The 27,039-nt window shown below is 37.6% G+C and overlaps 2 protein-coding genes across 3 annotated transcripts in view; both read left to right on the plus strand.

The window, feature by feature from the left end:
* Positions 1–3,431, plus strand: part of kif14 (kinesin family member 14) — an 18,041-nt gene extending 14,610 nt beyond the window's left edge. Inside the window, exons 25-29 of the mRNA XM_058401800.1 lie at positions 1,096–1,248; positions 1,381–1,503; positions 1,651–1,722; positions 2,363–2,504; positions 2,595–3,431. Of these exons, the coding sequence (XP_058257783.1) occupies positions 1,096–1,248; positions 1,381–1,503; positions 1,651–1,722; positions 2,363–2,504; positions 2,595–2,950 (846 nt within the window). The 3' untranslated portion in view covers positions 2,951–3,431. The remainder of the gene's footprint in view (positions 1–1,095; positions 1,249–1,380; positions 1,504–1,650; positions 1,723–2,362; positions 2,505–2,594) is intronic.
* A 1,534-nt stretch (positions 3,432–4,965) lies between these two features.
* Positions 4,966–27,039, plus strand: part of LOC131360440 (adhesion G-protein coupled receptor D2) — a 58,866-nt gene continuing 36,792 nt past the window's right edge. Inside the window, exons 1-20 of one of the 2 annotated variants that reach the window (XM_058400920.1) lie at positions 4,966–5,125; positions 5,356–5,398; positions 5,485–5,512; positions 5,787–6,017; positions 6,418–7,050; positions 7,486–7,593; positions 8,722–8,804; positions 8,923–9,210; positions 9,307–9,418; positions 9,759–9,896; positions 10,789–10,894; positions 11,007–11,118; positions 12,211–12,266; positions 12,344–12,470; positions 13,619–13,722; positions 14,302–14,404; positions 14,586–14,739; positions 15,120–15,253; positions 15,652–15,767; positions 16,699–16,819. In XM_058400920.1, the coding sequence (XP_058256903.1) occupies positions 4,995–5,125; positions 5,356–5,398; positions 5,485–5,512; positions 5,787–6,017; positions 6,418–7,050; positions 7,486–7,593; positions 8,722–8,804; positions 8,923–9,210; positions 9,307–9,418; positions 9,759–9,896; positions 10,789–10,894; positions 11,007–11,118; positions 12,211–12,266; positions 12,344–12,470; positions 13,619–13,722; positions 14,302–14,404; positions 14,586–14,739; positions 15,120–15,253; positions 15,652–15,767; positions 16,699–16,819 (2,928 nt within the window). In that variant the 5' untranslated portion in view covers positions 4,966–4,994. The remainder of the gene's footprint in view (positions 5,126–5,355; positions 5,399–5,484; positions 5,513–5,786; positions 6,018–6,417; positions 7,051–7,485; positions 7,594–8,721; positions 8,805–8,922; positions 9,211–9,306; positions 9,419–9,758; positions 9,897–10,788; positions 10,895–11,006; positions 11,119–12,210; positions 12,267–12,343; positions 12,471–13,618; positions 13,723–14,301; positions 14,405–14,585; positions 14,740–15,119; positions 15,254–15,651; positions 15,768–16,698; positions 16,820–27,039) is intronic. The other variant, XM_058400921.1, reaches the window with a different exon arrangement.

The following is a 27,039-nucleotide window of genomic DNA, read 5'->3' on the forward strand; positions in this document are numbered from 1 at the left end:
TAATGTTGGACTTGGATGAGTTGAGCCTTAAACAGCAGTTGATTTGATTTCTGTTTGGATGTGGATCTAACTCTCGGGATGGGATGTTGACTGAGAGGAACAATACTCAAAAAGGGGAACCATCCTCTTCTGGGTGTTACCAGATAGTGGGGTTATAAATCATTACAGTTTATAGCTCTAGAAGAAAAAAGTTTGATATGACCATATAGGAGTTCAGGGATGAATACATGACAATCATAAATATTATATGAGCAGAGGTGACAACATTTTATGCAATGCTTTTGCTATGGTGATACAAGGGACAACAAAAACTTAGCCTTTCTACTGCATGAGCTAAAGCAACGGTCAGATCCAGCACAAATAAAATTCACCTGGTGGAAAGTGAAGTTCAGAGAATAAGAAAGGATTGCATGGAGTAAAAGAGAGGTTACTGCACATCAACCTTATCTATGTGAACTTTGTTTGACTAGTGCATTCAGGCACTTTTGGTCTTGTGAGGCAATACACACTGTCTGTGGTCTCTGTGATATTTTTATGCTGTTGCTTGAAGCACATCTAGAAAAAACAATGTAGAGAGAAAGTATGTGGTGGTGGATAACTTCACTGATCACACCACTATGGTATGGATTCTTTTTGTGGATTATGTTATTCCTTTCAAAATAAATGATCAGTTAGTTTATGCAGATTATTGCATGCTGGGTGGAGTCGAGCGCTGCCAACACTTTTGTCCCCACTTTTGCTGCTATAATTGCCTCCAGTCTTCTGTGAAGGTTTTCCACTAGATGTTGGAGCATGGCTGTGGGGATTTGTGTTCATTCAGCTACAACAGCATTGGTGAGATCAGACACTGATGTTGTAAGATTGAGGAGGTCTGAGGTTCAGTCAGTGTTCCACGTCATCACAGAGGTTCAGTGGGGTTGAGTCAGAGTCAGGGCTCTGTGCAGGACATTTGATTTTACCCCATAACCATAAACACAAATTACTTTCACAATGAATTTCAAACATGAACATCCAGTTAATGCACCAAAATCTTCTAGGCTTATAAAAATAATTTATAGTGTCAGTTTAAACTCGATGTCCATTCTGTTTCTTCAGGGCTGTGAATCTGAAATCTCCTCTATGGTGACAGAGGCCCAGAGGAAGATGTGTAGGAGTACGGATGCAGCTCTGAGCACCGCTGCTCACCTGGCAGCAATAACTGGCACTCAGCTTCATCTGACTGAACACGGATCAGACACCGTAGGCAAAGTGAGGTTCTGTCTTCAGCTCGATTAATCCCTTTTCATACAGCACTTCTAAATAGAATTTTACACATATGCAAATAATGTGTTGTTTTTGTTTTTTTTTTTTTCTTTCTTTCCCACCCCTGTTTCTCCTCAGAGGTCTGCTGGGATGTGTTTGCGGGAGGGAATGTGCCGAGGTGTGCGAGCTCTTCTGGAGGAGGCTCGCCTTATCAGCAGAGAGATGCTCAGACACGCTCAGTTAGCTCAACCTAGAGCTCAGGTTATTTTTCTTCAGCTCCATTGCATTCTTTTAACATAGCGCAGGAATGTTCAGACTTTTTCATACCCATATTTAGAATAACTGTTTTATTGGTTTTCTCCACTGTATTCCTCGTACACTTAATATTTACACCAAAATGTTCTACAGATTTTACAGAACCTTAAAGTGAAAATGCTGGAGGTGGCTAATAATCTGCAAAGCTACATTCACTGCCACATGGTACGTAGTCAGAAACTTTCATTGGTTTGATGCTGACAGAAAGACTTTACACCTATGACTGCTCCCCTACAAAGAATTAGCAGTGTACAACGCTAGTGAGACGATGTGGGCGCTTATCGTAGCGGTTTTTGGCCATGCTGTCATTAAGATAATGCATGCGTTGAACCAAATGTCATCTATCACTTCAGCGTTATTGTTTTTGTGCACACAAACTGCAGCCCCTTTGTAAACATTTAGCAGGGTGCTATTATTCTTTTATCTGTCCTTTGGACACTGGAACACGAAGATTAGAGGCAGGCAGATATTCTTGATCCAGTGGATTTACGATTTATTTTAAGAGTGGTCAACATGCACACAAACTTATATATCAGGATCACTTTAGTGCCTTATACTTGAATTTTATATGAACTTTAAAGTTACTAAATGTTAAGACAGAAATTAAAACAAAATACACTAAAACACTATACTTTATAGAACATGTGGGAAAAGCTTGATTATGAAGTCTGGTGAATGACGGTGGAAGACAAATTGAAAGCTTCAGGCAAAATGTGTATAAAATAAGAAATCTGTAGTATTTGTGTAGTGTTTTTATTCTGTCTCCAACAATAAAGGTGTACCTGTGACTTTGTTCTTTGTCCAGGAGAAGCCTGACCCTCTTGAGAATGATCCAGAGAGGTCTGATGCTGTGCAGATGGGACGTCTGATAAACACGGCCTCCAAGCTCTTTCAGCTAAACCACGCCCTCCAGCAGCTTCACTCCTCCTTGTCTCGCACTCTGAGAGGTATATCTTTCTGTTTCAGTATTTACTTTCATATCATTATCTTACCATATTGAAATATTTGCGATATATCACATGTGGATTATTCTACAGGTAGAGGCAGCGATGTTGGTCTCAGATCATTCAGAGATACAATCCAGTCTTTGACCATGACCATTAGTAGCCTTGTGCATGGATTACCAAGACAGACGGACGTGTGCTCCGCTGATACTCTCCAGCTGCCGTGTTTAAAGAGTGTCATGGATGCACGAGATGACCTGCACTCTGCATTACGCTCTCTAGCAGAACTGTTTGATGAAAGAAGCGATGAAAACGAGCAATCCAGGATCTTCGTGAAAGCTGAGGTCCAGGAATCAGCTCAAGGCCCGAGAAACCGAACCGTTCCTAAAATCGTGTACTCACTGTCCTCGGGTGTCAGCTCGTGCTCCAGAGACGTTCGCTGGGTTTAAGCTGTGTGTCTATCACATACAGGAGAAATGTTCTTTACACTTGTTTAAGCACCAGTTTGAATAATAAAAGAATATCCAACATGCACATTTTTCCATGAAGTGGTACTGTAACCTTAGAGGCACTGTAATCTTTTTTACCCGTCATTATGCTTGTGTGGGGATAAATAATACATTTCTTGTTTAGAGTGGATGTTCTTGTTTATATATAATATAGGTAAGGGTGTGTATTACCAAGGATGTAGAAGTATGGTGCAGTTGGTAATGCAAAAAAATATTAAGTATTGTGTTATGTCATTTTCTTCTTTTTAAATAATTTCCATATTTCCAACTCCCTCATTTTGTATGCACTGTTTTGCACCTTTGCACAACTGTTTTACAGCTCCTATCACGTGTCCCTGTCATTAAACAATAGCAGTTTCTTTACAATCATGGAATAATTCAATAGGTTATGTATTATAATTTATCATAATAAAGACTGATGATAGCTACACTGTTGTTTCATTAAGCTGCAGATCTGTTTCTGTATTGAGTAAGCTCTCTTTCTGTGGTTGTTCATATTAGTCTGGTCATGAACTTGTCTGTGTGGTGTCTCAGAAAGCTGCTGTGTTAATTTATGCCATTAGTTGCGACTGTCTTTATAAATCAGGCTGAGTCAACTGCAGAATTATTGCTACCCTCCGAGAGAATATGATATCCTGGGAATATCCAGGGGGATGTGGTATCTTAGCCGTGAAAGTGCTGGACTGCTGATCAGAAATCATCATTTAGAAGACATAATGCTGGATTCGGTATGTAAAACAATATCAAGCAAGGACATTTATTTAATTTATATGAACCCAAAGATGAAGACCACATCAGCAAATACGAATATTTAAATGAACATTTTGGTAAATGATTAAATGGATAAAATTATCTAAACTCAAACTGATCAAAACCCTTTACTACCCCTACATGAAGAAATACAACACACATCTCACCTCTTTTTTTTTTTTCTCCAAACAAAGCCTTTTGAATTAATAAATATCTGATGTAAAATTAAAGAAAAACTGTTGGTTAAAGAACAACCATTCTAGTATAATATTTATTCATTCATCTTTAGTAACTGCTTTATTCTGGTCAGATGGATGGATGGATCTTGGGAACACTGGCTGGGAAACTCTAAGCAAAATGTGTGCAGCCTTATTTCCACTTAGGCAGGATTTGGCACACTTAATGATCTAGTAATTGCTGTGTGTTTTTTTTACTCCATAACAAAATTAGCTAGTTTGTCTGACATCATAGTGAGAAAAAAATTGTAATCAGAGGGTACACACACACACACACACTATAATATATAATAAGTTCCACTCTTCTGGGCAGTCTTTTCACTAGATGTTAGAGGCTGTGGCTGTGGGGATTTTTGCTTATTCAGCTGCAAGAGTATTAGTGAGATCATAGGTGAGAAGGTCTGAAGTTCAGTGTTCCAGTTCATCCCAAAGATGTTCAGTGGGTTTAAGTCAGAGTCAGGGCTCTGTGCAGGACACTCGAGTTCTTCCACTCCAACCTTAACACACCATGGCTTCATGGAGCTCTGTGCTTTGTGCTCAGGGGCATTGTCATGCTGGAACAGGGTTTGAGCCTCTTAGTTCCAGTGAAGAGAAACTGTAACTCTACATCCAGAGACATTCTATACAATTGTAAGCTTCAAACATTTTGGCCAACTAGTTTGCGGAAGAACCTCATATGGGTATGACGGTCAGGTGTGCACAAACCTTTGGCCATATTGTATAATTAAGTATAACGATAATTAAGTATTAAATTAGAATTAATAAATATAAAAGAAAAAAGATATTAAATAATAGTGTAATTAAGACCTTTGCTCTAGTGACGACACTTTACTACCGTTATACATGATTATTATTATTATTATTATTATTGTTGTTGTTGTTGTTGTTGATTTCATTGTATATACTTCATTTGCGGCCGTTTAAGTACGCAGTCTCACGCGGGATTGGCTGCGCGCGCGCACACACCAGCTCTCCAGCTCGAGCTCGACCGTGTGTTCATGTTAATGAGCTGTCCTTCTCCTCTGAGGAGTTTCTTCAGTCTGACATCTGAGTCGCTTTCTAAACTTCAGAGAGCAAGAACAACTTTAGAAACAGTATTTACTGCACACAGGGAAACACTTTTAAAAAGGTAGGACACACTTTTCCGTTTATCTGAGAAGAAATACTTCTTCATTTATCCACCGAATGCTTGGTGTGTTTTGAAGGAAGTAGGCTAACATTTAGAGCTTTTACAGTAAATACAGAGGTTTCCTCTGTGTAATTCTGTGTAAAATATTCCCTAGGATATGTTTAAATGCCGTAAATATTTTGGAGTGATGTGTTTTGCCTTACACATCTTAACAAAGTGACCTGTTTTAGGTACAGGATGCACTTACTGAAACTCCTCTGCTCTAATGTCATTGTGAGTACACTTGGTTCTCAAGTTTAAGATGAAGATGAGATCAGTAGTTATTCAGAGCTTTATAATGTGCTTTTTGTCCTTTCCAGGTCTTGATTCAGCACTGCATTGGAAAAGGTGATATTAAAATTGTAAAAGATTTGCCATTACTTTCTCATATCATGTAGGAATTCAACTGAACCTTCACCATCAATTGTTTCCAATTGTTCCTCACGTTTGGTCACTTTTCTTTAAAGTCACTACACACTCTTGTATTTGTACTAAACTATTTCAGACACTTTTTCAGCAAGCGAATATTGTAATATTTCATAGACAGGGTGTGTCAGCTATGAAAAATAATGCATCATGATGCTGATCTGCGTTTACCACATGCCGTGATCTCTTTTGACAGCTCTTGCCATTAATGTGGAAATCAAAAGTTTATGGCCAAATGAGGAAGTTTATTATGAGTATCATCCAGCCAGGCTACGCTGGCATGCAGTCAATCAGTCGTGTATTCAGCAGTCAGGATCCCTGGCAGTCATATCCAGTGCTGCAGAGAAACAAAACCTGACCAATTTTCTACAGTCCTTGAACATTTCAGAGCCTGTGTGGATTGCAAGAAGAGCTCCTGAAATAAATGGTGAACAACAAATACCACATTCCTTGATTTTCTTTCTGTCATGTGTAAATATGAGACTGCATATATGTATATATATGTGCCTCAGTGTGCCCAAAAACAAACAAACAAACAAACAAACAGAATCTTTCATTTGGCTGACAGTTATCTTATGCTGGTCATTAGCTTTTTGTTTAATTTTAGGATTAATTTGAGAACATTTTTATGTTTGTTTGTTTGCTGGTTTTTTTTTTTTTTAATTTTTATATTCAGCAAATATAGATTTAGTCTCTGCCTGTCTTCTAAGGAGTAAAATGAACATTATATTAATATCCTCTAGCATTCTTAATCTTAATTGATAAAATCATACATAAATTACATAAATGTTAACAACAAATATTCACTGCTATATCTGTTTTCCAAGGTACCTTAATCCTGAAATTCCTGGACAGAAGTGAACTTCAGTCCGCACGTTTGCTGTACACGTTCTCAAGCATGACTGCTGTGACTATTTGCGCTCGTCTTCATTTTAGTCCCACTTGCCATGGGCCTTCCACTGTGTTTTCTTATTCCGTACGCTCCTTCATTAACGAGTTCCAGCTACGAGCCAGAGTCATGCCAAATCAACCTATTCAGCTTGCTCTGCTGGTACACGGTAAACATGGCCCATACATATCCGTCTTTGCCAATGATGCCTCCTGGCATTCCATATGTGTGAGCTGGACTGGAAATGGTGGCAAATGGGCAATCTCAGTGGATGGTCAGGAAGTTAGACGTGGCATTTCCCTGCACTCATCAGGCTACATCGGGGGCGGTGGGATTTTCATCATAGGCCAAGAGCAAGATGAGTTCGGCAGTTCCTTCAAAAGTGACGAGGCCTTCTGTGGCAGCATTACTCAGCTGCACGTGTGGGATCAGGTGCTGGATGCCAGAGAAATCCAATCTATGGAAAAAGAGTGTTCACTCATTCCTTCTGGCCTGCTTTTCAGATGGGGCATATTTAGGTTGGAAATGACATCTTCTTTAAAGACTCACTGGGGCTACATCCAGTGTCAAGGTAAAAGACTGTTGAATGAGTTTTAGGCATGCCTAATTGCCTAATCTTTAGGCATTGTGGCCAGGTTAAATTGGATTAAATGCTCGACTCCTTGCTGCCTTTTGTAGGTCATTGTGTGTAAATATTTCCACTGCTGCAGAGGTTCTCTGCTGGTTCCCAAGTCATAATGAACACAGGGACGTTGCCAAATTGTAACTGGGAAACTCAGCCCTAAATAGTCATAAATATATCATGCATGTTGTAATTCAGAATACCACCCTTCAAAACAAACACTTTCTCTAATACATTCCCATCTTATGATGAAAACACTCCAGGCTCTCTCTCCTCAGTCTCTTACTCATGAACTGTATATGTTTATGCAACAGTATTCAACTGGCCAAACTATTCAATCTTCTGGTTGCATTTGAGTTCACAGTATTGCACTGTTTTCTTTAGACCAGATGCCCAACAATGAGAACTGTGTAACATTTCACCCTGGCAATGGAGAATGGACCTATGACGATTGTGATACACAAAGAGGAGGTGTCTGCCAATTTCCTAAAGGTAATAACTCTATACACTGATTAGACACACACACAATTCACATAAACAATGACCTGATTTAATTACCATGGACATGGATTTCAACATGTTTCATTTTACTGAGAAAAGAACAGAAAACCTATTTACTCTACTAAAAAATCTGTTTACTATAATAAATACTTTACAGAATTTAAAAAGACAGCTTTTTTGCTACAATCACCAAAGCTATGTGTGGAGACAATAAAGGAGCGGCATTTGATGAAATGGAACACGGTTAAGCTTGTTGTGGATTGTGTAACAGTCCATGACATAGGAAATATTTCGCGGGTAGATGTATGAATTCCAGTAAATATCAGAAATTTCTGGAAGCAAATGTGACACAGTTATCAAGACATACAAATAACTGAAAATGGGGTAGAGCTAACTAAACAGCAAGATTGTTTTACTCCTCAGTGGTGCAACAAAAAAAAGCATTCACCCTATCATCTGAAGAGCGTGAGTTTAAATCCCATGATGCTATAGCCATTCGTGGCCAGGATTCAAAGAGAGCAAACTTGGCTTAATTTCCTGGGTGGGAGGGATGGTCTACTTTTTCTCTCCAGTCAATCACAAGACAATCCTAGATGTCTGTGAGCTCATACACATGGAAGAGGGTGGAGAGTGCATTCTTCTGAGTGTGCTACACCACCCTGTGAGCAGCAGTTGGCTAGCTTTGTGTGTCTCTGAGGAGGCATGTGTAAGCCTTCACAGTATGTCCTCCCTCTGAAAAAGTAGTCTCAGCTCAGAAAGCATGAACAAATCTAATACAGATTTAGAGCTTAATTTAAAAGCACCCTTTATTGTGGTATCAGTCTACAGTCTAAGATATTATGGTATCAGTCTACAAATGTACTGCATATCTTATGTATATGTGTTAATGTATTCTCAACAACTACCTCTAAACTTTAAGTGTAAATGGCTTTCAAGTAAACAGGTTTTCTGTTTATATAGCAGTGTGTAAAAATGTCCCTGAATTGATGGTTTGTTAGTATTTACTAGTAAAAGATGTAGTCTATCACAGTAGTTAAATTCTCTTTCCAAATCTCATAGGTTAGTGCATGGAAGGATTACTTTTTGATTGTTTTTATTTATTGATTGTTTTGAGCATAGAGCTTCTGGATGACATTGGCATATCCAAATTTCCCAGGACCCCATTTTTTACACAAATCAGCAAAGATCATCATACCATCCCTGTGAGTATGAGAGCTTTCTTATCTGCTTTACACAGATATTTTCTTTAAAGCTTTATCTTATCAGAGTTTACCTTTTCGTGTTTACACTGGAGACCGCTAAATGGTTTTCTCTCCATAGGAGTTAGCAGATCGTAATTCATCTTCATCCACAGAACATGAATTGAATTGGCTGAGTTCACTTGCTCAGTCTCTTATGAAGGCTATTGAGACAGATCCAGACATCATCACACCATCTGACATGCTACAACTCACACAAACCATTGAGCAGGCTGCAGCTTCTCAAGTTAATAAAACATCTGTCCCGTCTGGAGTCCTTAGGTCCATGGCTTCCAGCTACCTGATCCTAGCCAGTGGACTCATTGATCCTGTCTTAACCAGGCAGTGGTTGGATATGAAGCCATTAGGTGTATGTTCCAAAATTCATTGGTGTGTGATAAATGCCTATATGTTCATAGTCACTTCTGTTCTATATTTAACTTTTTTTTTACTTTTGTGTCTACAGATTAACCTTAGACCATTTACGGTTGTCGAGAGTATTGAAAAAATACTCTGGGCTCTGGCTGATTCAATCTTCACAGACAAGAAATGCTTTGTACTTTTAACAAAAAACATAGGTAAGATATTGTGAATGGTTTTGATGCCTTGACAGAAGGGTAAACATATGTACATGCCACTTAATATAAACATTAAAACATATGAAGACTAATAACTTTAGGGCCCCATAGCCTAAAAAGAGATTTATTTCACAGAAATGTATAATTCTGAACTCTCAAATTGACTAATGTTTTCACCAGTTTGGGATTTCTTATACTGTATGATTTGTAATAATTGCCCAATGATCGCTTGAATGCCATGGTTACAGAAGTCTTTTAAAGATTAAAATTGCTGCATAGGTTACCTATTTTTGCAGTACATGCTAATTGTTGGATTGTATGGGTGTGTTTGTTTTTGCAGATGTTCATATGGAGCCACGAACATTACCTGATACAAACTGCAGTAATGTATATAAACCCTCAACACAGGGTAATCACTCCAGCAGCCAAGAGGAAATCCTTATTTCAGAGACAGAAATCCAGAGACTTCACTCCCTTGGTGAGAAATATTGTGCTAAATTATAGTACATTTCATTTCAGACTTACATCATATAATATTTTTCACCATAATAATTTATGGTTGGATTTCATGAGATTAAAGACTAAATGTTCATGCTTTGCTTCACAAATCTCAGTTGAACAGTTGGATAAATATACACCATGTAATGTAGAATACACAACACTACATACAGACAGGAAACAAATAACAATCATGATAGAATGTACACTATATAACCCAAAGTTAAAGGAACCTTCACCATCACACCCATATGTGATCGTTGAACATTCCATTCTAGATTTACTGATATAACAATCTCCACTCTTTTGAGAAGGTATTCTAATAGATGTTGGAGCGTGGCTGTGGTGATTTGTGTTCATTCAGCTACAGGAGTGTTAATGAGATCAGGCACTAATATTGAGTTAAGAGGTCTGGGGTTCAGTCAGTGTTCCATTTCATCCCAGGACACTGGAGTTCTTCCACTCCAACCTTAACAGTCCATGTCTTCATGGATCTCTGTGCTTTGTGCACAGGTATGTTGTCATGCTGGAACAGGTTTAAGCTACATAGTTCCAGTTTAAGGAAAACTGTAGTGGAACAATATACAATAACATTCTTGACAATTGTGTGCTTCAGTTTGTGGTAACAGTTTGATGGTCAGGTGTCCACATACTTTATATTGTATTAGTGTGATGTAGCTTTGCTGTCTCTGGGCCAGAATGGCTCAGAGTCAGTACGAGACCTATATATCCGAGATATGCGAAGCACAGCAGAGCACTGATTTGGGATCTGAAATGTTGCCATGAAATGTGACAATAATCCAAAATACAAGATTAAACAATCATGCTACTTGAATGTATATGGCTACACTTAACATACTTGTCATTTGCAGGTCACAAGAATGTGATGTTCATTCATACTTACTACAGCAACATGATGGAGGTTCTGTCCAGAACAGACTTTAAAGCATTTATAGACAAGAAGCAAGAGAGTGGACAGTAGGAGCATTCAATATGGCTGAATATTCAACAGTAGATTCAATTTAGCTTTTTTTTGTTTTAGAATCAAGGTATATATTGGGGTAAAGCTTTTCCGATTTTTTTTTCTCAGTTCTGTGTTTGGTCACCTGGCTACAGCAGTCATATCAGCCACAGTGCGAGACGTGTCGAGGGAAGAGAATGTCCCAGTGTCTGTGCAGTATACTTTGTCTACTGTAAAACTGGTATGGAAAATAAGTGTTAATTAATTAAGACTGAAAATCTGATGTACCTGAGATATTTTTTCATGTGCATGCAAACCAACATACACCGATCAGGCATTACATTATGACCACTGACAGGTAAATGACACTAATTATCTCCTCATCATGGCATCTGTTAGTGGGTGGGATATATTAGACAGCAAGTGAACATTTTGTCCTCAAAGATGATGTGTGAGGAAAAATAGGCAAATGTAAGAATTTGAGCGATTTGGACAAGGGCCAAATTGTAATGGCTAGACGACTGGATCAGAGCATCTTCAGGGATCTAGTGGAGTCCATGCCTTGACAGGTCAGGGCTGTTTTGGCAGCAAAAGAGGGACCAACACAATATTAGGCAGATGGTCATAATTTTCTGCCTGATTGGTGTATATTACTAGGTACGTATATATTAGGTAGAATCTGTATTGTGGGTAGAATTTACCCATTATTATATATTTCTCTTGCTGACAAATATACTTAAGTAAAATTTCAATGATTTGCATGGGTTGAATTTTCCACCCTCCAAAATTATTTTTATACTGAAGGCTTTAGTGAACCAAAATATGAGTAAAGATGCACGAATCCCTGTTTTTTTCCATTTTTAACTAAAGTTACCAATCGTAGCTTAGACTATCTTGAGACTATACTCTTATTAAGTGGAAGCTGCATTCTCTTGTGCAGAGCGACACAGGTGTGACAGCAATGACAATTTGTGTATTCTGTTCACATGCAAGACCTGTGCAACATACACAACACATTTACAGCATAAAATAAGTGAGTAGATTGGTTGACAAAGTTTGTCAAATCTAGGCCAGTTTCAATCCCACATTTCAGAGGTCTATTGTCCACTGGTTACTATTCTTGATATGGCAATTATATTTTATACAGTAGATCTAGAATATTCTATAGATGTACCCTTGATACAAACAGCTTTTAGACATTATATTATGTCTTGGAATATTCCATAATAGAGATGATAATCTATTTATAGTTTCTCAGAAATTTGATCTAAAACTGAGTTGTGAGTTAGTAAGGTGATAATACCATCATATTTAACATCTGTTTTCATTGTAGAAGCAGTCTTCCAAGCTGGTCACACCTTTGTGTATTTTCTGGAATGTCAGTGAAGTGTAAGTACATGACAAAAACCTCTTAAAAATAGTATCAAAAAATGTCTAACATTTGTTTTGTGTGAACTGTTTCTCAGAGCTCCCAATGTGAGTGATTGGTCAGACAAAGGGTGTAGAGTGTTGCACTCCAGACCAAATGAGACGTCCTGCTTTTGCAACCACACCACCAACTTTGCTATCCTTATGAATTACATGAAGGCTAGGGTATGTTATTGATTATATTTTAATGTTTTATATATATATATATATATATATATATATATAAAAGAATTACATTATAGGTATATTGTGTGATATTAAAGTCCCTATGTACAGGTGCTTGGTGGCCCTTAATCCTGTGGTGTATTATTCTATTAAACACACTATTAACCTCTATTAAACTAAATTCTATTAAACACATCTACACTGTAAACATGCTGTAAATGTTACTACTCATAACTGCAAAACCTATTTACAGTGAAGTACTGTAATTCTCTAGAACTCAACTGTAGCAGTTTGGCATTGCTGGTATTTGAACACATGACCTTCTAAACTGTGCCTCAAGGCTTTCTAGCTTGAGGTTAAAGCTCACAGTCACAGGTCAGAAGGTTGTCTGTTCGAATTTTAGCATTGCTTAGGTGTATCCTGCATCAGTCAAATGAGGAAATGCAATGTACATGACTTTAAATATACTACAGTTAAAGTAATGTACTAATATACATGGTTTGCAGTTGTTTACTGTAAATTCTACATCCTGGGTTGCCAGTAAATTACTGTAAAATCTATGGTAAATTATTTAAAGTGTAGCTCCTATCAATTATTCAGTAACTACAGTGAAACTTAATGGGAAAGCAAAATACATACGATAGTAAGTTCAAGTGTTGAACTTGAACTTGAACTTCATTTATTTTTTCTAAAATGATTTCAGTTAGACTTTATATTTCAGACTCACTGACATTCTCTACAGTTTTCAAGCAAAATCACTGCATTTCATTTATCTGCGTGAATACCTTCCAACTGTGTCCAGTAGAGGGCTGTGTTAGCTTACAGAAGAAATGGAAATTTGGCAGAACTTGCAAATTATCATTAAGAATGCCAATGTGTAATTATTTAACATGATGATCAATGTTAACTTCTGTTAAATCATAGTGGACAGACTGTGGCTTTAGGGCCAGCAAATCATTCACCTAAACTTTGTACTTTTGTGTGAAAACCTACAAACTTTTTTAAAGAACTTTAATTAACGCCCTGAAAATGCTGTGCAGGAAATACCTAGTTTTAATACACAGGACTTGATTTAGACATCTGATGGATAGAGTGAAAGAAACAGAGAGCGAGATTTTATGTGCTTTTTTTGTCTTTCCTCTCTGCAGTGGAGTGAACACGAGGAGATGGTTCTGACCAAGCTGACGTTTATAGGATCAGGAGCGTCTCTCTGTGCTCTCGTGGTGACCTTGATGCTGCTTACTGTGCTCGAGTAAGTGGTTTCCAAGGATACAATGCCACAGCAACCGTACCCCTGTTTGTGTGTGTGTGTGTGTTGTAAGGCCTTATTTAGAGCCCCAACAGCCAGCAACTTCTTAATTTCACACAGTGGAGACATAAAGATTTAATCCATGTTTAGGTAGACTGTTGATGCCCACTGTCTCCTGTATAGTGTTACTGCTGCAAGCCTCACATTATTAGTCTCTGGTCATCATTTGTCTAGTGTTTGTGGCCACTAAGTGATCTGAGTGGTATGCAGTGGTCAATAACAGTCGGTTTTTGAGGCAGGAGAAGTATTGAACTCTGCTAATCTGGTAATTAGTGTTCTTCACCTAAACACACACACAGAGTAATCAGAACTGAGGTTTTATGGTAACATTACACTGGAGTTAATTAAGCTCAATGGTCACATTGGGAGAGGCTAAACAGTACAGCACTGGGAAAACTGATTTCACAAAAAGATTTATGACCTGCTCAATCAGTTCATACACATGAAGTCTCTAAAATTACTTGAAAATGAAAATGGTTAGATAAATTCTGTTAATGAATGTCATTTCCTGTGTCTATACAGTATTCCAAAATCAGAGAGGACATCCATCCACAAGAATCTTTTCATCTCTCTGACCTTTGCCCAAATAGTCCTTCTCTGCAGTGGCTCTGCTATTCATAATAAGGTATGTGTGATGCTAAAATAATAAATACAATAACATGAGGACCGAACCAAATCAGAGCCCTCGCGTCTAGTGGAGCGAAGGCCCTGCTGCTGAAATTGTCATGAAAGCTAAACTGGAATGTGACCGCTATGTGGTTGTTTTACATTTTGACCTCACTTGACCTGTGACCCTGTGCCCTTAGGTGGCCTGCACAATGGTGGCAGCTCTGCTGCATCTGTTCTTCATGGCAGCATTTAGCTGGATGTTGGTGGAGGGGCTGCTACTCTGGAGCAAGGTGGTAACTGTTAACCTGAGCGAGGATCGCCACATGAAATACTACTACTTGATCGGCTGGGGTAATAGGGCTGGTGTCCTTATTGAGTAGACACCTTTTATACGTTGTTTACGCCAGTGAGGTTTAATGTTTTTGCATTTTTGCAGAAATGTATGCTACTGGTGACTAAAAATGCATTGGTGGAATATTTTTTGGACATAAATGCATGTTTAGCTGAGTAGTGTAAATATTAAGATTATTTTCTTCTTCATGATCAAATGTGTAACCTTCATTAAAACATTCGTTGGATCTGGTATAGTGCAGTGGGGCAAAATACTATCTATTATTCTGTGCACAAACTAATCTAAATGAATAGTGTAAGCTCTCTGTATATAGGTGAACTACAGCAAAACTACGATTCATATGCATGTGCTAATCATTGTAATGACTTTATTCTGGCAGGTCTGCCTGTCCTGATAGTCTCCATTACTCTGGCCTCAGCCTCGGGCAGCTACTCAGCAGACGAGTACTGCTGGCTCAGTGTACACAACGGAGTCATATGGGGTTTTGTTGGCCCAGTCATCTTTATTATTACGGTGCGAATGGATATTTTCCCTTCACATTTACATTCATATTCATATTCATCATCCAATTACTGTTGCTCCCTTGTGTTCCATTTAACAGTTCCTCATTATGGAAGTATATGAAATGGTAAATAGAAATAGTATATAGAAACAATATAATATAGCACACATATGTGACAAACATTCACATAATAGAATTAAGCTCTGTTAGATTTCCAGGCATTTATTTGTTGTCTTCTATTGTTTCTGAAAATGCATCTTACATGATTAAAATTCACAGTTCAGTTTGGCCTCCTGATAAGCATTTTCAATATATAAGCATAATATTTTATTACATTTCAGTCCTTGTGTGCTTCATCTAGACTTTCTTTATTATTTTGTGTAATGAAACAAGTTTTTTTATGCTGCAGGTAAACATCATGGTGCTGACCCGTGTGGTTATCATTACCATCTCAACAGGCAAGAGAAGGTCTCTGATGATGGCAGACAGCACTAGTCCCATCGAACAGGTGTCTGAACAGATAAGGTAAAGTCCTTTCTCTTCTCTCGGATCAGTCTTTCACTTGCACGTTTTTATGCATTCTGTCATCTTCACTCACCACATGGTGGTGCCATTTTTTAACTGAAGACGGCTAGTCGGCTCGCGCTTGCCCAACAATTATAGTTATGACCTTATTGATTTTCTTTATAAAACTATCATCAAATTATTTCATTTCTTTATTTTATTTAATAGTAATTCAAAGAATGTTAATTGGATTTACAGGCTATTGACCATTTAAGATGCAAAGTTAAAAAAACCTAAACTAAGTGAACCACTGCTCTGCCATTGGTGAGTTGAATTTTTTCCAGTGGTCGTTTTACTGGCTTATAAATATTCTGGCTTACTCTTGATATTGTAAACAACCATAATAATTAAGCTGCCACAGTCAACCAGAAATGTTCTGGCATGAAAGTGAAAGTGCAGAATCTAAAGTGCAAGTGACACATTAAGGCCTCCTGTATAAGCAGTTTAACTGTGAATCTCAGTAGGTCTGTGTGTGAGAATATCAATGCAGGCGTTGAAAGTTGGTGGCCAAACGCGCCGTCGGCAAGGGAAAATCAAACACCGGCTTCCTTCATCCGCCGAGGCCGACTTTCCTCACAGCTGGTTCATTTTAGCAGTCACTTGAACTGGATGGTAATTTTATACTAAACAGAATTAAAAGCGATTTAGTGTGGAAATTGTCACAATGTGAGACTAAGCAGTAGCGCTTGTCAGGTTTGGAATGACCACGAGAGTTGCCAAGCTGCACAGTAAGGGTGGAGATTGGCAGGACCAGTCTGGATGATTAAGATAAAAAAAAATGTTTGTGAGAAATTTTATTCTGTATGTGAGTGTGTGTGTGTGTGTGTGTGTGAGTGTGTGTGTTGGATAAAGCTTGCATGCACTGATGGTAAGAAATCTGCTGTGTTTCCAGGGCGGCGGTTAAAGCAGTGCTGGTTTTGCTGCCAATTTTAGGCCTGACCTGGCTGTGTGGAGTTCTTGTGCCTTTCTCCATCATCATAGCCTACATCTTCATCCTCCTCAACTCACTGCAGGTACATTTCACCCACCTCTCTCTCTCTCTCTCTCTCTCTCTCTCTCTCTCAGCCTTTCTTGACTGACTGCAGTTAGTCAGAAATATTAAAACTCTGTGAATCTTTCCAAAGAGCCTGAGAGTAGAATTAATGTTGGAGAACTAATCCAACATTAATTGGAACTTGGAGAATCACACACTTGAGAAGTCTTCATGGTTTAAGTTAATGGAATATCATTTATTTTCTTTTGCAATAAATATCAATAAATGGAATAGTATAAAATAAAAAGATATTTACTGATTTATAAAGTCAGTTCTGCTAATCTAAATAACTTGTAGAACTTGAAACAAAATAACTTTATTCTCCTAATTCTACCCAGTTATCTGTATCTTCTTAAGTTAAAATAAAACTGTAATAAATTACTTTTATTTCAAAACATACTATTTAATGCAAAAGTATACTCAATGTAAAAACGGTAAACGGAATAAACTAAAATGTTAGGGCATTTTTTCACTATGCACAATACTGATGCGTAATAAAACTCAACAGAATTTTAAGTATTTTTATCTAAAATTGCAGATATGGATATTCCTGAATAGATGATTAGCAATACACCCACTGCTAAAAAATTTATTTACATTTATGTACTTGTTATGTAGCAGCACATAGTGCAAATTATGAAGTAGTATATCTCTTTTCCGCTCATGCTGTTTGATTACTGTGTTGGTAATTTGTGTTGCTTAATCAGTTGCATCTACAATAGAGCTGTATATTTAACAGAGAAATCAATAGAGATTTAGCCTGAGTCAGATCATTAAACACCACGCTATAAATAGTACTGTTTCTCTCACATTTAATTCAGAAAATATTTTTCCACAGCAGTAATTAACGTAGACAGTCACTGAAATAAAAAAAGTAGGTTTGTGTTTATTTATTCAGCCTACAGAAAAGTAACAGACACGATGTGTCTTGGTTGTAGATGTTCCCTCTGGTTATGTGTGTCTCTGATGTGTGTAGGAAATAGTTTCACTCTTCATATCGATCTAGAGGACTATAGACTATACACACCAAAAAGTCACTTGTATTAAATATCAGATTTATTAGACTGTTAGGTCCACTACACTCGGCACTGAGTTGTTCTTTTTTGTGCAATAAATAAATTATTACAAGACTATAATTACTCATAGTATGACAATCGTCAATGTTTTCTGTGCAGTTAATGGTGCTTTTATCTCACGGCAGTTCATTTTCAGAGTAGCCTTGAATTCTCAGCTGTAACATCTGGATCTGTCGACAGCATCCCTATCTTTTTAAAGCATTACTTACATAGAAAGCTGTTTTGTCATCACTCACATGTAAATAACATAAATCAGATATGACTAAGCATGTCAGCCAGAGCACAGTTTTGCTTTCTGACATAGTCACGTCGCTGTCTTGCAGTTCAGGTGTTTGTACGTACAGACTGACTGAAGCCAATCAGGTTCTTCACTTAGGTTTTAATGAAGCTGTAACGAATCTTTATAAAATAATGATCAATGAAGACAGTAACCTCAATACCACCGCAGAGCTCTCTGCATTTTCTCCTCAGATTGATCCACAAATCACTCCTATAAGTTAATTTTTATTAATATCAATATGAATATTTTTTTTATGAATAGTCCGTTTCAGTGAATATAAACTATACTTTAATATCGCTCTAATGGTGAATAAATGCATATACATTAACACATAAATAGTTTTAGAATATACTGTATAAATTCCCCTGTGGATGTGGGCTGTGTAGCATACTAACAATGTTGAAAATTAACCTAAAAACAATCAGACTCTCATAAAAAAGAAGCAGAAACTTAATGTGAAGGATATTTGTACTTGTGACGTGTGTATTCGTTCACTTTTTCATGTGTGGAATGATCAGGGAACACTAGACATATTCAATCTAGATGCAAAACCTCGGATGTGTGTTTATGAAATGCCTTCCTCCATGTTTCATTGTATTTTCAATAGGCAGCAAAAACAACATAAAACTTAAGCTTGAGAGTTTTACTGTTAAATCAATAAAGCAGATAATGTTGACAAGCCCTTTTCATTGCTCACTCTTACTCTTACTCTTCTGGCCATCTTTTTCTACTGCTTACAAAATCCTTCAGCTGTTTTTTTTAATTATTATTCTGCAGAATATTCATGTACATATATTTATCATGTTGTTTGAAGTTGTTCTTGTCTGTATGCATACAAACTACACAAATTGAGATTTTTTGTTTATAGAGATAGATGCTGCTAATGTTATTATATTTGAGACTGAAGAAGTAGAGCTTTTCACTATTCACTAGAATGTCTGGAAAAAAAACAGCTGGGTTAAATGATTTTGGTTCTATTTATGAACCTATGAATCTGTGCCCTCCTTTATCACTCCGCAAGTGGAAGGTTGAGCGAGGAGGAAGCGCTTGATTTGTCCATAAATCACTCGAGTCTCCGTCATCCAATCTCGGCGCAATGTCATTCAAAAGCTCACCACTATCTATTACTGGCATATAATAGGCCCCCGCCATGCATTGTCTGTTGCATTATTAGCCCATAACTCCACCCTATCAATAACTTTGAGGATAAAGGGAGCAGAGGAGAGGGCCGGGGTCACAAACTCGAGTCAACTTTTTTGGGCATGTGAAGCGTAGCGCATGATGTTGTATGGTGCTGATTTATTGAGGCTTGTTAATAGGTGGGTAGCGTGAATTTTTGTGCTGGTTTTTATTGGTTTGTCCTGGTCCGCTGTGAGGAAAATGTCGGTATTTGTATTTCTTTTAGCTGAAATAATGTATAATAATGAATAGTAAATACTGTACTTAATTTGCAGCAATTTGGGTTTTTAATCAAAGGTCATAGGTTAATTTTTTTAAAATATTTCTATACTGTTTTATAGATATTTTAAAATGTGTTTGTATTTCCACAGACATTTATTACATTGTTTCTGTTAAATTATTTTATCTTTAATATTTTAATATTATAACATCTATTTGCAAAATATTTCTTATACAGAACACTAGACGGAATGGCTTTATACAGAACAATTGGAATGGTTTTTCAGCAAATATATATCATGAAAAGTGTGTGTGTGTGTGTGTGTGTGAGAGAGAGAGAGATAGAGAAAGATAGTGTTGCCTTTTATCTACTTTACAGAATTGACATTATTAAGAGAATTATGTATTTTTAAAATTTACATTTTTCTTTTACTTTTATCAATTTATTTCATTTTTTATTTTGTTACAGACACCATTATTTATTTGTTTTATTCTCTCTCTTTTTTAATTAATGTAAATGAATAAGAAAATAGTTAATATTCATTATCTGATGCTTTTAAAAAACTATTTCTTTATATACCAATTAATTAAATATAACACTGATCATAAATTACATTTCAAGTCTAGTTTAATTTTTTTTTTTTTTTTTGGAGAAACAGATTGGACCCCCTCCCCACTCTCTTTCTCTCTCTCTCTCTTTCTCTCGCTCTCTTTCTCTTTATAAAATTTGAAATTTTTAGGTGAAGAAGAGGTCCTATTTACGCAAATAAATTTGTGGATGAACTGGAACATATACACATTATTATCTGAATATTTGAACAGACAGAATCTCCAGCTCTATGTTTTTTATGTTGTTTTTGTGTTAATGGCTCGATAAATCATGTAATATTTATTACATTTTGTGTGTGTGTGTGGTTAAATTATTCGATTTTTGTACATTAAATCATTAAAAACACTGATGAAACGTGTGACACTGAGACATAAAAGCAGCCTGAACCCAAAAGAAAAAAAATTGCTGTTTATTACAAGAATTTAAGAAAAGATAATCACTGCGAATAACACTCTTCCTGTCAAGAATGAAGGGAATTTCACCTCGATCATGTACCACTAAAAAGCTTGTCGTACTTGGCACCCACCCACATTTATTTGCTTTAGAATTACCTGCCAGCTCCATTTAGTAATAATGTGTGTGTCATATGAAAGCAAACCATGCTGCTAGCCTGGCAGGAGACTGGGGATCTCATGACCCACTGGGCCTGACCTCATGACCTCCCTAAGAGTCACCCCCTCCCAAACCCCCTCACGCCAGCGCAAGACACACACACACACACACACACACACACACACACTATTACCATTCCCCCCTCTTTTCTCTAGTTTCAGACACCCCTCTGACACCCAAATTGTCTGTGTCAAAACAATACCTGTTTTATATAGAAGGTGAACATTTTACCATCTCAAACTGTCATGAGGTTTTAAGATGGAGGAGCAGTTAAGAAGTGGTGGGGGTTTAACACAGATCTTTTAACTTATATTTAATTGAACTGCTGTGAACTGTTTGGTTAGCTTTGATGCATGTTTTGTGGACAATTAACAAGAACTGGGTCAGAATGGTAGTGCAGCAAAATCTCTCTCTTTTTGTGTGTCTGTCTGTTTCTCCCTCCTCCTGTCTCTCTCTCTCTCTCTCTCTTTTTAAGAACACTGATCCTAATTTGCAACTGAAAAAATTGCTTTCTGTGTGGAAATGAACTCAGAAATAAACCCAAGCGCTGTATGTATTTATTATTCATATGTCTATTCATTTGAAATCTTTCTGCACAGCACGCTCACTGTAGAGCACTGTGTCTGTTGACTGAAAAGACTGAAGCTCAAATTCAACAAATTTGTAGAACCACAGATCTCCTGCAATGCAAACGACTCAGTAAACAGCAAATCAATCGAATGTCTGCTGTCTGAGCTTTATTTATTACCAAAGGGGAATCCTGTGCGTATTTTAACCGCGGGTGTAATGTGTACACGAGAGAACTGAACAGAGAGAAAAGAGAAAGAGCAGCAGTTCAGCATTCAGTCTCATTGGCCTCTTGCCCTTCCTGTGCTGTCAGACCGGGCCAAGAGCTGGACGCAGAAATGGCCGCTCCCCTCCCATGTCATTTCCTCCAGGACTAGATGTTCTTCTCTACCTTTAACGAGTGTTTACCAGGACACGCTGATTCTTATTAATCTGGTTCTTGTCGAATGCACAGTGCCAGGAGGGAGAAAAAGCAAAAGGCCCATGGTTTGTGTTAAGTGTTTGGCACCCTAGGTGGGGAAAAAAAATGCAGCAAGCCTGTCAGATCCTGTGTGACCAGTCTCAAGCCATGAGTCTTTACACTGTGCAGATGCAGTCCTCCGCTTTGTTATTCTTAGTAATTATCCTCATTAAGTGAAAGCATGTGCCAATCACAGGGCTTTGAATTGTGCCCAGTATGTGGTTGAAACTCACCCTTATGCCATTTCAGTGGATGTCAAACCCTGTGTTGAGTGAGCTCATTAGCAGATGAAGAAAACCAAGACGTGAAGCATGAAATGATAGTGATGAATAGCAGCAGTGACACTAACTAGCTCTTAAGTGAGCGCATAATTGATCATCATGATTACTAAATGTAACACTTTTCTCCCCCACCGTTTAATCAATGGCCTGTTTAATTCAGTTTTTTTCTTGACGAGAGGCATTTTCACGTTTGAATCTGTTGCCCATGGAAATGATTCAGGAGCAAAGAGACTGGGGAAGAGACAGGGGATAAAACTACTGACTGGGACTGTGAGAAACAAAGAGACTGGAAAACGAAGATATATGAAGTCTTCATGTCGATGAGCTACCATTCGTTTTCACTTTGATCTCCCGCCATCCATAGTCAGCTGTGATTGCATGTGACGCTCACACACGGCACCACCTGATAAGGATTGATTTGCTTTGGGAAAAGTGTGGCACATGTCGTTAACCCACAGCCCACTCGGTTCGGGAGACGGAAAACGAACGGTCACCATACAACTATCTTCGAATATTTACATTTTTATCTCAGCAGCTGAATTTATTTACATGTGAAACAGCTGTTTGATTTATTATTTTTAGTTACACTTTTAGTCCCAGCTAGAAAAGTTGCGTTCATTTTTTGCTTTTTTAACATTCAGTAAATATCCTTTAGATTTTTTTGGCTTAAAAAAACAATGTCCTGTTAAAAACACAGCTTATATTAGGAAAAAAATTTAAAAGTAGAATTTTTTTCAGTTGTGAAATATTTTAGCCGTTTTTGCGGTTTTGTTCACACCCCACAACATCAACATGGCTCATGGTGTTTTACGCAGCCATTTTTTCTGCTCTTTGTCACTGAACATGCCTGCGTTTAGTCAGAGTTTGAGGCCAGGCTCTGCCGTCTTAAATGGCTAAAACATCACATTTTTCTGCTGTCAGTGGAAACTATGTAATTATTATATGATTGACATTGCTTGTATAATTTCATGAGTTTTGACAAGTGGGGCACTCAGAAATGTCTCCTGGACACCTAAGTACCTTTAATTAAACAGCTTCTTGGCACACAGGCGCCGTTTTCCTCTTTCAGATCAAAGAGTGCGGTTTGACCCATGTGCTGAAAGTTTGTATCGGTTTTCTGCAGGGATGTTTGACTTGGCCCTTCAATATGAAATTGTCTTGTTTAAAAACTGGTTTGTTTACCATTCTTTCTCTCCTTACCCTCTCTCCAACACATGTGCACCATGAGCTTTTGGGATATAGTTTCTCTGTGGATTTATTACCCGGATTTATACTTTTATGACTTTTTTACGCCTTTTATGAAATGTCTATCTGTCTTCTTTTGAAGAAGGCAGTTAGCAGCTCCAGAAACATTTGTTAATTTGAATTTATTATAATGTTCGATAATCATGTGGTAGCTAAAAATTAATTAAACTAATGTAGTAGATATATTTGAAGGACTTGGCTTAGTGGTTAGCAGGTTTGCCTCGCACCTCTGGGGTTGAGTGTGTGTGTATGTGTATGTGTGTGTGTGTGAGACTAGGGTTTCCCTGTGGGATAAGCTAGTGGTTCCCCTTGACCCTGTGTAGGATAAGTGCTACAAGAATTAATGAATGGACACTAAGAACTGTACAAGGGGTTCCCAAACAAATGGACATTCTGAATGTGTGGCCTTTACCACCCTACATAATTAAATTCCAGATGAACACAATTAATGAAGTTTTATTTATATATATATATATATATATATATATATATATATATATATATATATATATATATATATAAAGTATATAATATAAGTATATATATTAATTTATGAAGTGACAAAAATTTGGGAAGTGTTGTGTTGTTATGGGGAACAAATCCACACTGGGGTGGTGTTTTACAGTCTGATGTGAAGCTGAGGGTTTAAACTTGTGTGCATATGCAGAAGCAGGAGCAAAGCTAGCAATATTGTTCACACACACACACACATACACACACATCCAGAGGATTTTTAAGCAGCATTCCCTAGATGGCACGTCAGAGTCCAAACATCGCTGTCTGTCAAGTCTCCAAGCTGAACTGTAAAATGTTCAGTGATTTTATGCACAGCGACACTCTTTTAAACACACTGACGAGCTCTGTCTCTCTTAAAAGGTCTCATTCTCATCATGATCGTTGTCATGGGTTTGCATCTCAAATTAAAAACTCTGACCTTACATTTAAAAGTATTCACAGAACAATCCAGATCACTGGAACACAAAACAGATCTTTCAGCAGGTTTGAAAGCAACACGAGACGCTTTTAATATTCAACACTAATTGTAATAGAATAGCTGAAAAGTACTTAGGACTCAATAATAGCCTAGATCAGTAAAAAAGGATGTGATTTGAGACACCAGACGGTTTTGTTTACGTGAAGGACATTTACAGGGAAATTTGTCCATTTTTATTGCTGAAGTACACCAGTGCAGTGTGTCGGATTAGTGAAAAGGCTAGAATATTCAATGAATTCCAGCTTAGTCATTTAAACAGGACTTGTCTGAATGTGAATGCCAGTTCATTTTAAAATATTAGCACATAAACTCTGTCTGTGATTTTTCTAAGTATAAACTAAATTCATGAAACAAAAGAGGAGATTTTTTTTGGAGTTTTTCTACTGATTTCTGTTTGTATATCAAGTGATGTCATGTAGGGCTGTGACCCCTAATTTGGGGTCTGAACCCCTAAACCTCTGAACTACACTGACACTACACAGGTTTTTGCAAGTTATTGTCTTTTAACATGGCATCATGTTTAATTCAATTCCATTAATTCACATTCAAAAAGTAAATTCAATTCAGTACTATAATTTAACCCTGGACATTGTCACAAAGCAGTTTTACATATAAATATAAACTAATAATTTATCTCTAATCAGCAAGCCAAAGGTGACGGTGGCAAAGATGATTAAGTTACTGATCAGTGGAATTATATAAATTCTGTAGCTCCATTAACAAATAGGTGATATAGTCACTGTTGTTTTGTCTCCTTGTGTAGTATATAAGTCTGGAATAGTTAGACTCAGAAAGACATTTCCAGATATTACCAAGAAATATTTTAACCATTACTGAACATTCCATGTCTTTACTGGCCAGTGGTGTAACCTCACCACTGTTATCCTTAATAAGCATGCTTATTTTCTCCATCGAATTTATTTACATTGACGTCAGTATCGTCTAAATATTAACACAACTGCCAGTCACGAGAAAATGAAGAAGCATAAAAAAATCAGAAACACTGTGTTACAGGAAAATAATCAACAGTGGGATGATGTGATGTGTCCTGAATTTAAAAACATGTAACAGCATGTCCCATCATGTGCTGTTCCTCTTATTTGTTTTCATTTCAAGCCTTTTTTAGTTTTAATATACAACAGAGTTTAATTAACAGTCATTCCCACTCGTTTTTCCTCTGTTGTGATGTAAATAAGACAAAATACTCCAGCTTGTGATGTTATAGAGAAACCACCAAAGACAACAGACTTTACCTGTGACTCTGAAGTGCTGACACTGGAGACTCCTTCTATAAACGTCTGTTATTCTGTTATTTAAACTGAAATAAAAAGTCCATCATGTTACTGTGAATAATGAAACAATATTTTTAGTAATGCCTGAGGATTAATGTAGTATAAAGCTGTTATCCTGTAGTCAGTATTAGACATCCACATCTTCTGACCAATCAAATTTCACTAGAGCGCTGATACAAATGAACGATCGCGCGCTACTGTGCAAAGAAGGAAAACGCAGGTCTTTCTCCATGCAAGTTCCAAATTCCCCCTAGTTTACACTTATTTCTACAGATGTGGTGTCCCACTTTTTTACAGCATATGCAGCAAATTGCTCCATGATGTACTCTTCTCTTATGTATTGGCGATGCAGGGATTTGGCCTCAGATCTGAGTGATAATGATTGGCCGTGCACTGGAACTGTGCGGAAACTTAAGTGACTACCAGGTCTCCTAACTTCCCCTCTTCCTGTTTTATAAAGAGGATCACTATCTTTTTTTTCCTGCTAAAAGGCACACAAATGTGGGTATTATTATCAAGCAGGATTGTTATCATTGTGTCAGATTGGAGAGGATGGTGAGGTATTTCTGTTGTATACACGGTTGCACGCAGCGCTAGTGGGAACATCTGTTTTGCGCTTGTTGTTCCTCTTGGCTGCTTTTCAATTGGATTTCCTCAAGCAGGTCCAAGAGCTGTCACCTCTGCCAGGCTCTGTTAGCCATCACTGCTGGCCCCTATATTAAGGAGGTGTTTCAGGGCTAAGTTAATAACTCTCCCCTCCTCCTCCCTCAACTGCCTCTGCGACGGTGCTCCTCAGCTTGCTTGACTCCTCATGGGGTGGCCCGTGGATCTCCTCCATCCTTCTCTCTTCAGACTGATTTTTTTTCCTCACAGAGCCACAGGCTTTCTGCGTTGGACCTTGTGAGCACTCTGCTTTCTCTTTTGCTCATCTATTGTCTTCCTTTCCCCCTCCCACACCCTCTCCATCCCTCTGTCTCTCTCTCTCTTGCAATTTCAGTTCAGCAATTTCAGCTTTTTTACCCTTATAGATAATTGGACATTTATATTAGCTTACAAACTTTGGAAGTAAAGAGCTCTCTCTCTCTCTCTCTCTCTCTCTCTCTCTTCTATATTTTTTCTCCATAACCACTTTCTCTTTAGTGCTTTCTTTATTTTTCTATATTTCTCAGAGCTGCCTGACAGTTGTCGCCTCCCGTCTTTCTCTGGCTGTTAAAAATCTGCTCTCTGTTCAAGAGACATTCATGGTCCTCTGTGGAGTTCAAACTGCTTGTGTGTTGATTGATGCACATGAAGTATTTTGCTATATCATCAGTTTGAGTAGCAACACAACAGCAAAACTATTATCTTGAAGATAGCAGGTGGTCCAAATATGAAATTTATTGGTA

The sequence above is a fragment of the Hemibagrus wyckioides genome, linkage group LG10 (genome assembly GCF_019097595.1).
Source record: "Hemibagrus wyckioides isolate EC202008001 linkage group LG10, SWU_Hwy_1.0, whole genome shotgun sequence".
NCBI classification, from domain to species: Eukaryota; Metazoa; Chordata; class Actinopteri; order Siluriformes; family Bagridae; genus Hemibagrus; species Hemibagrus wyckioides.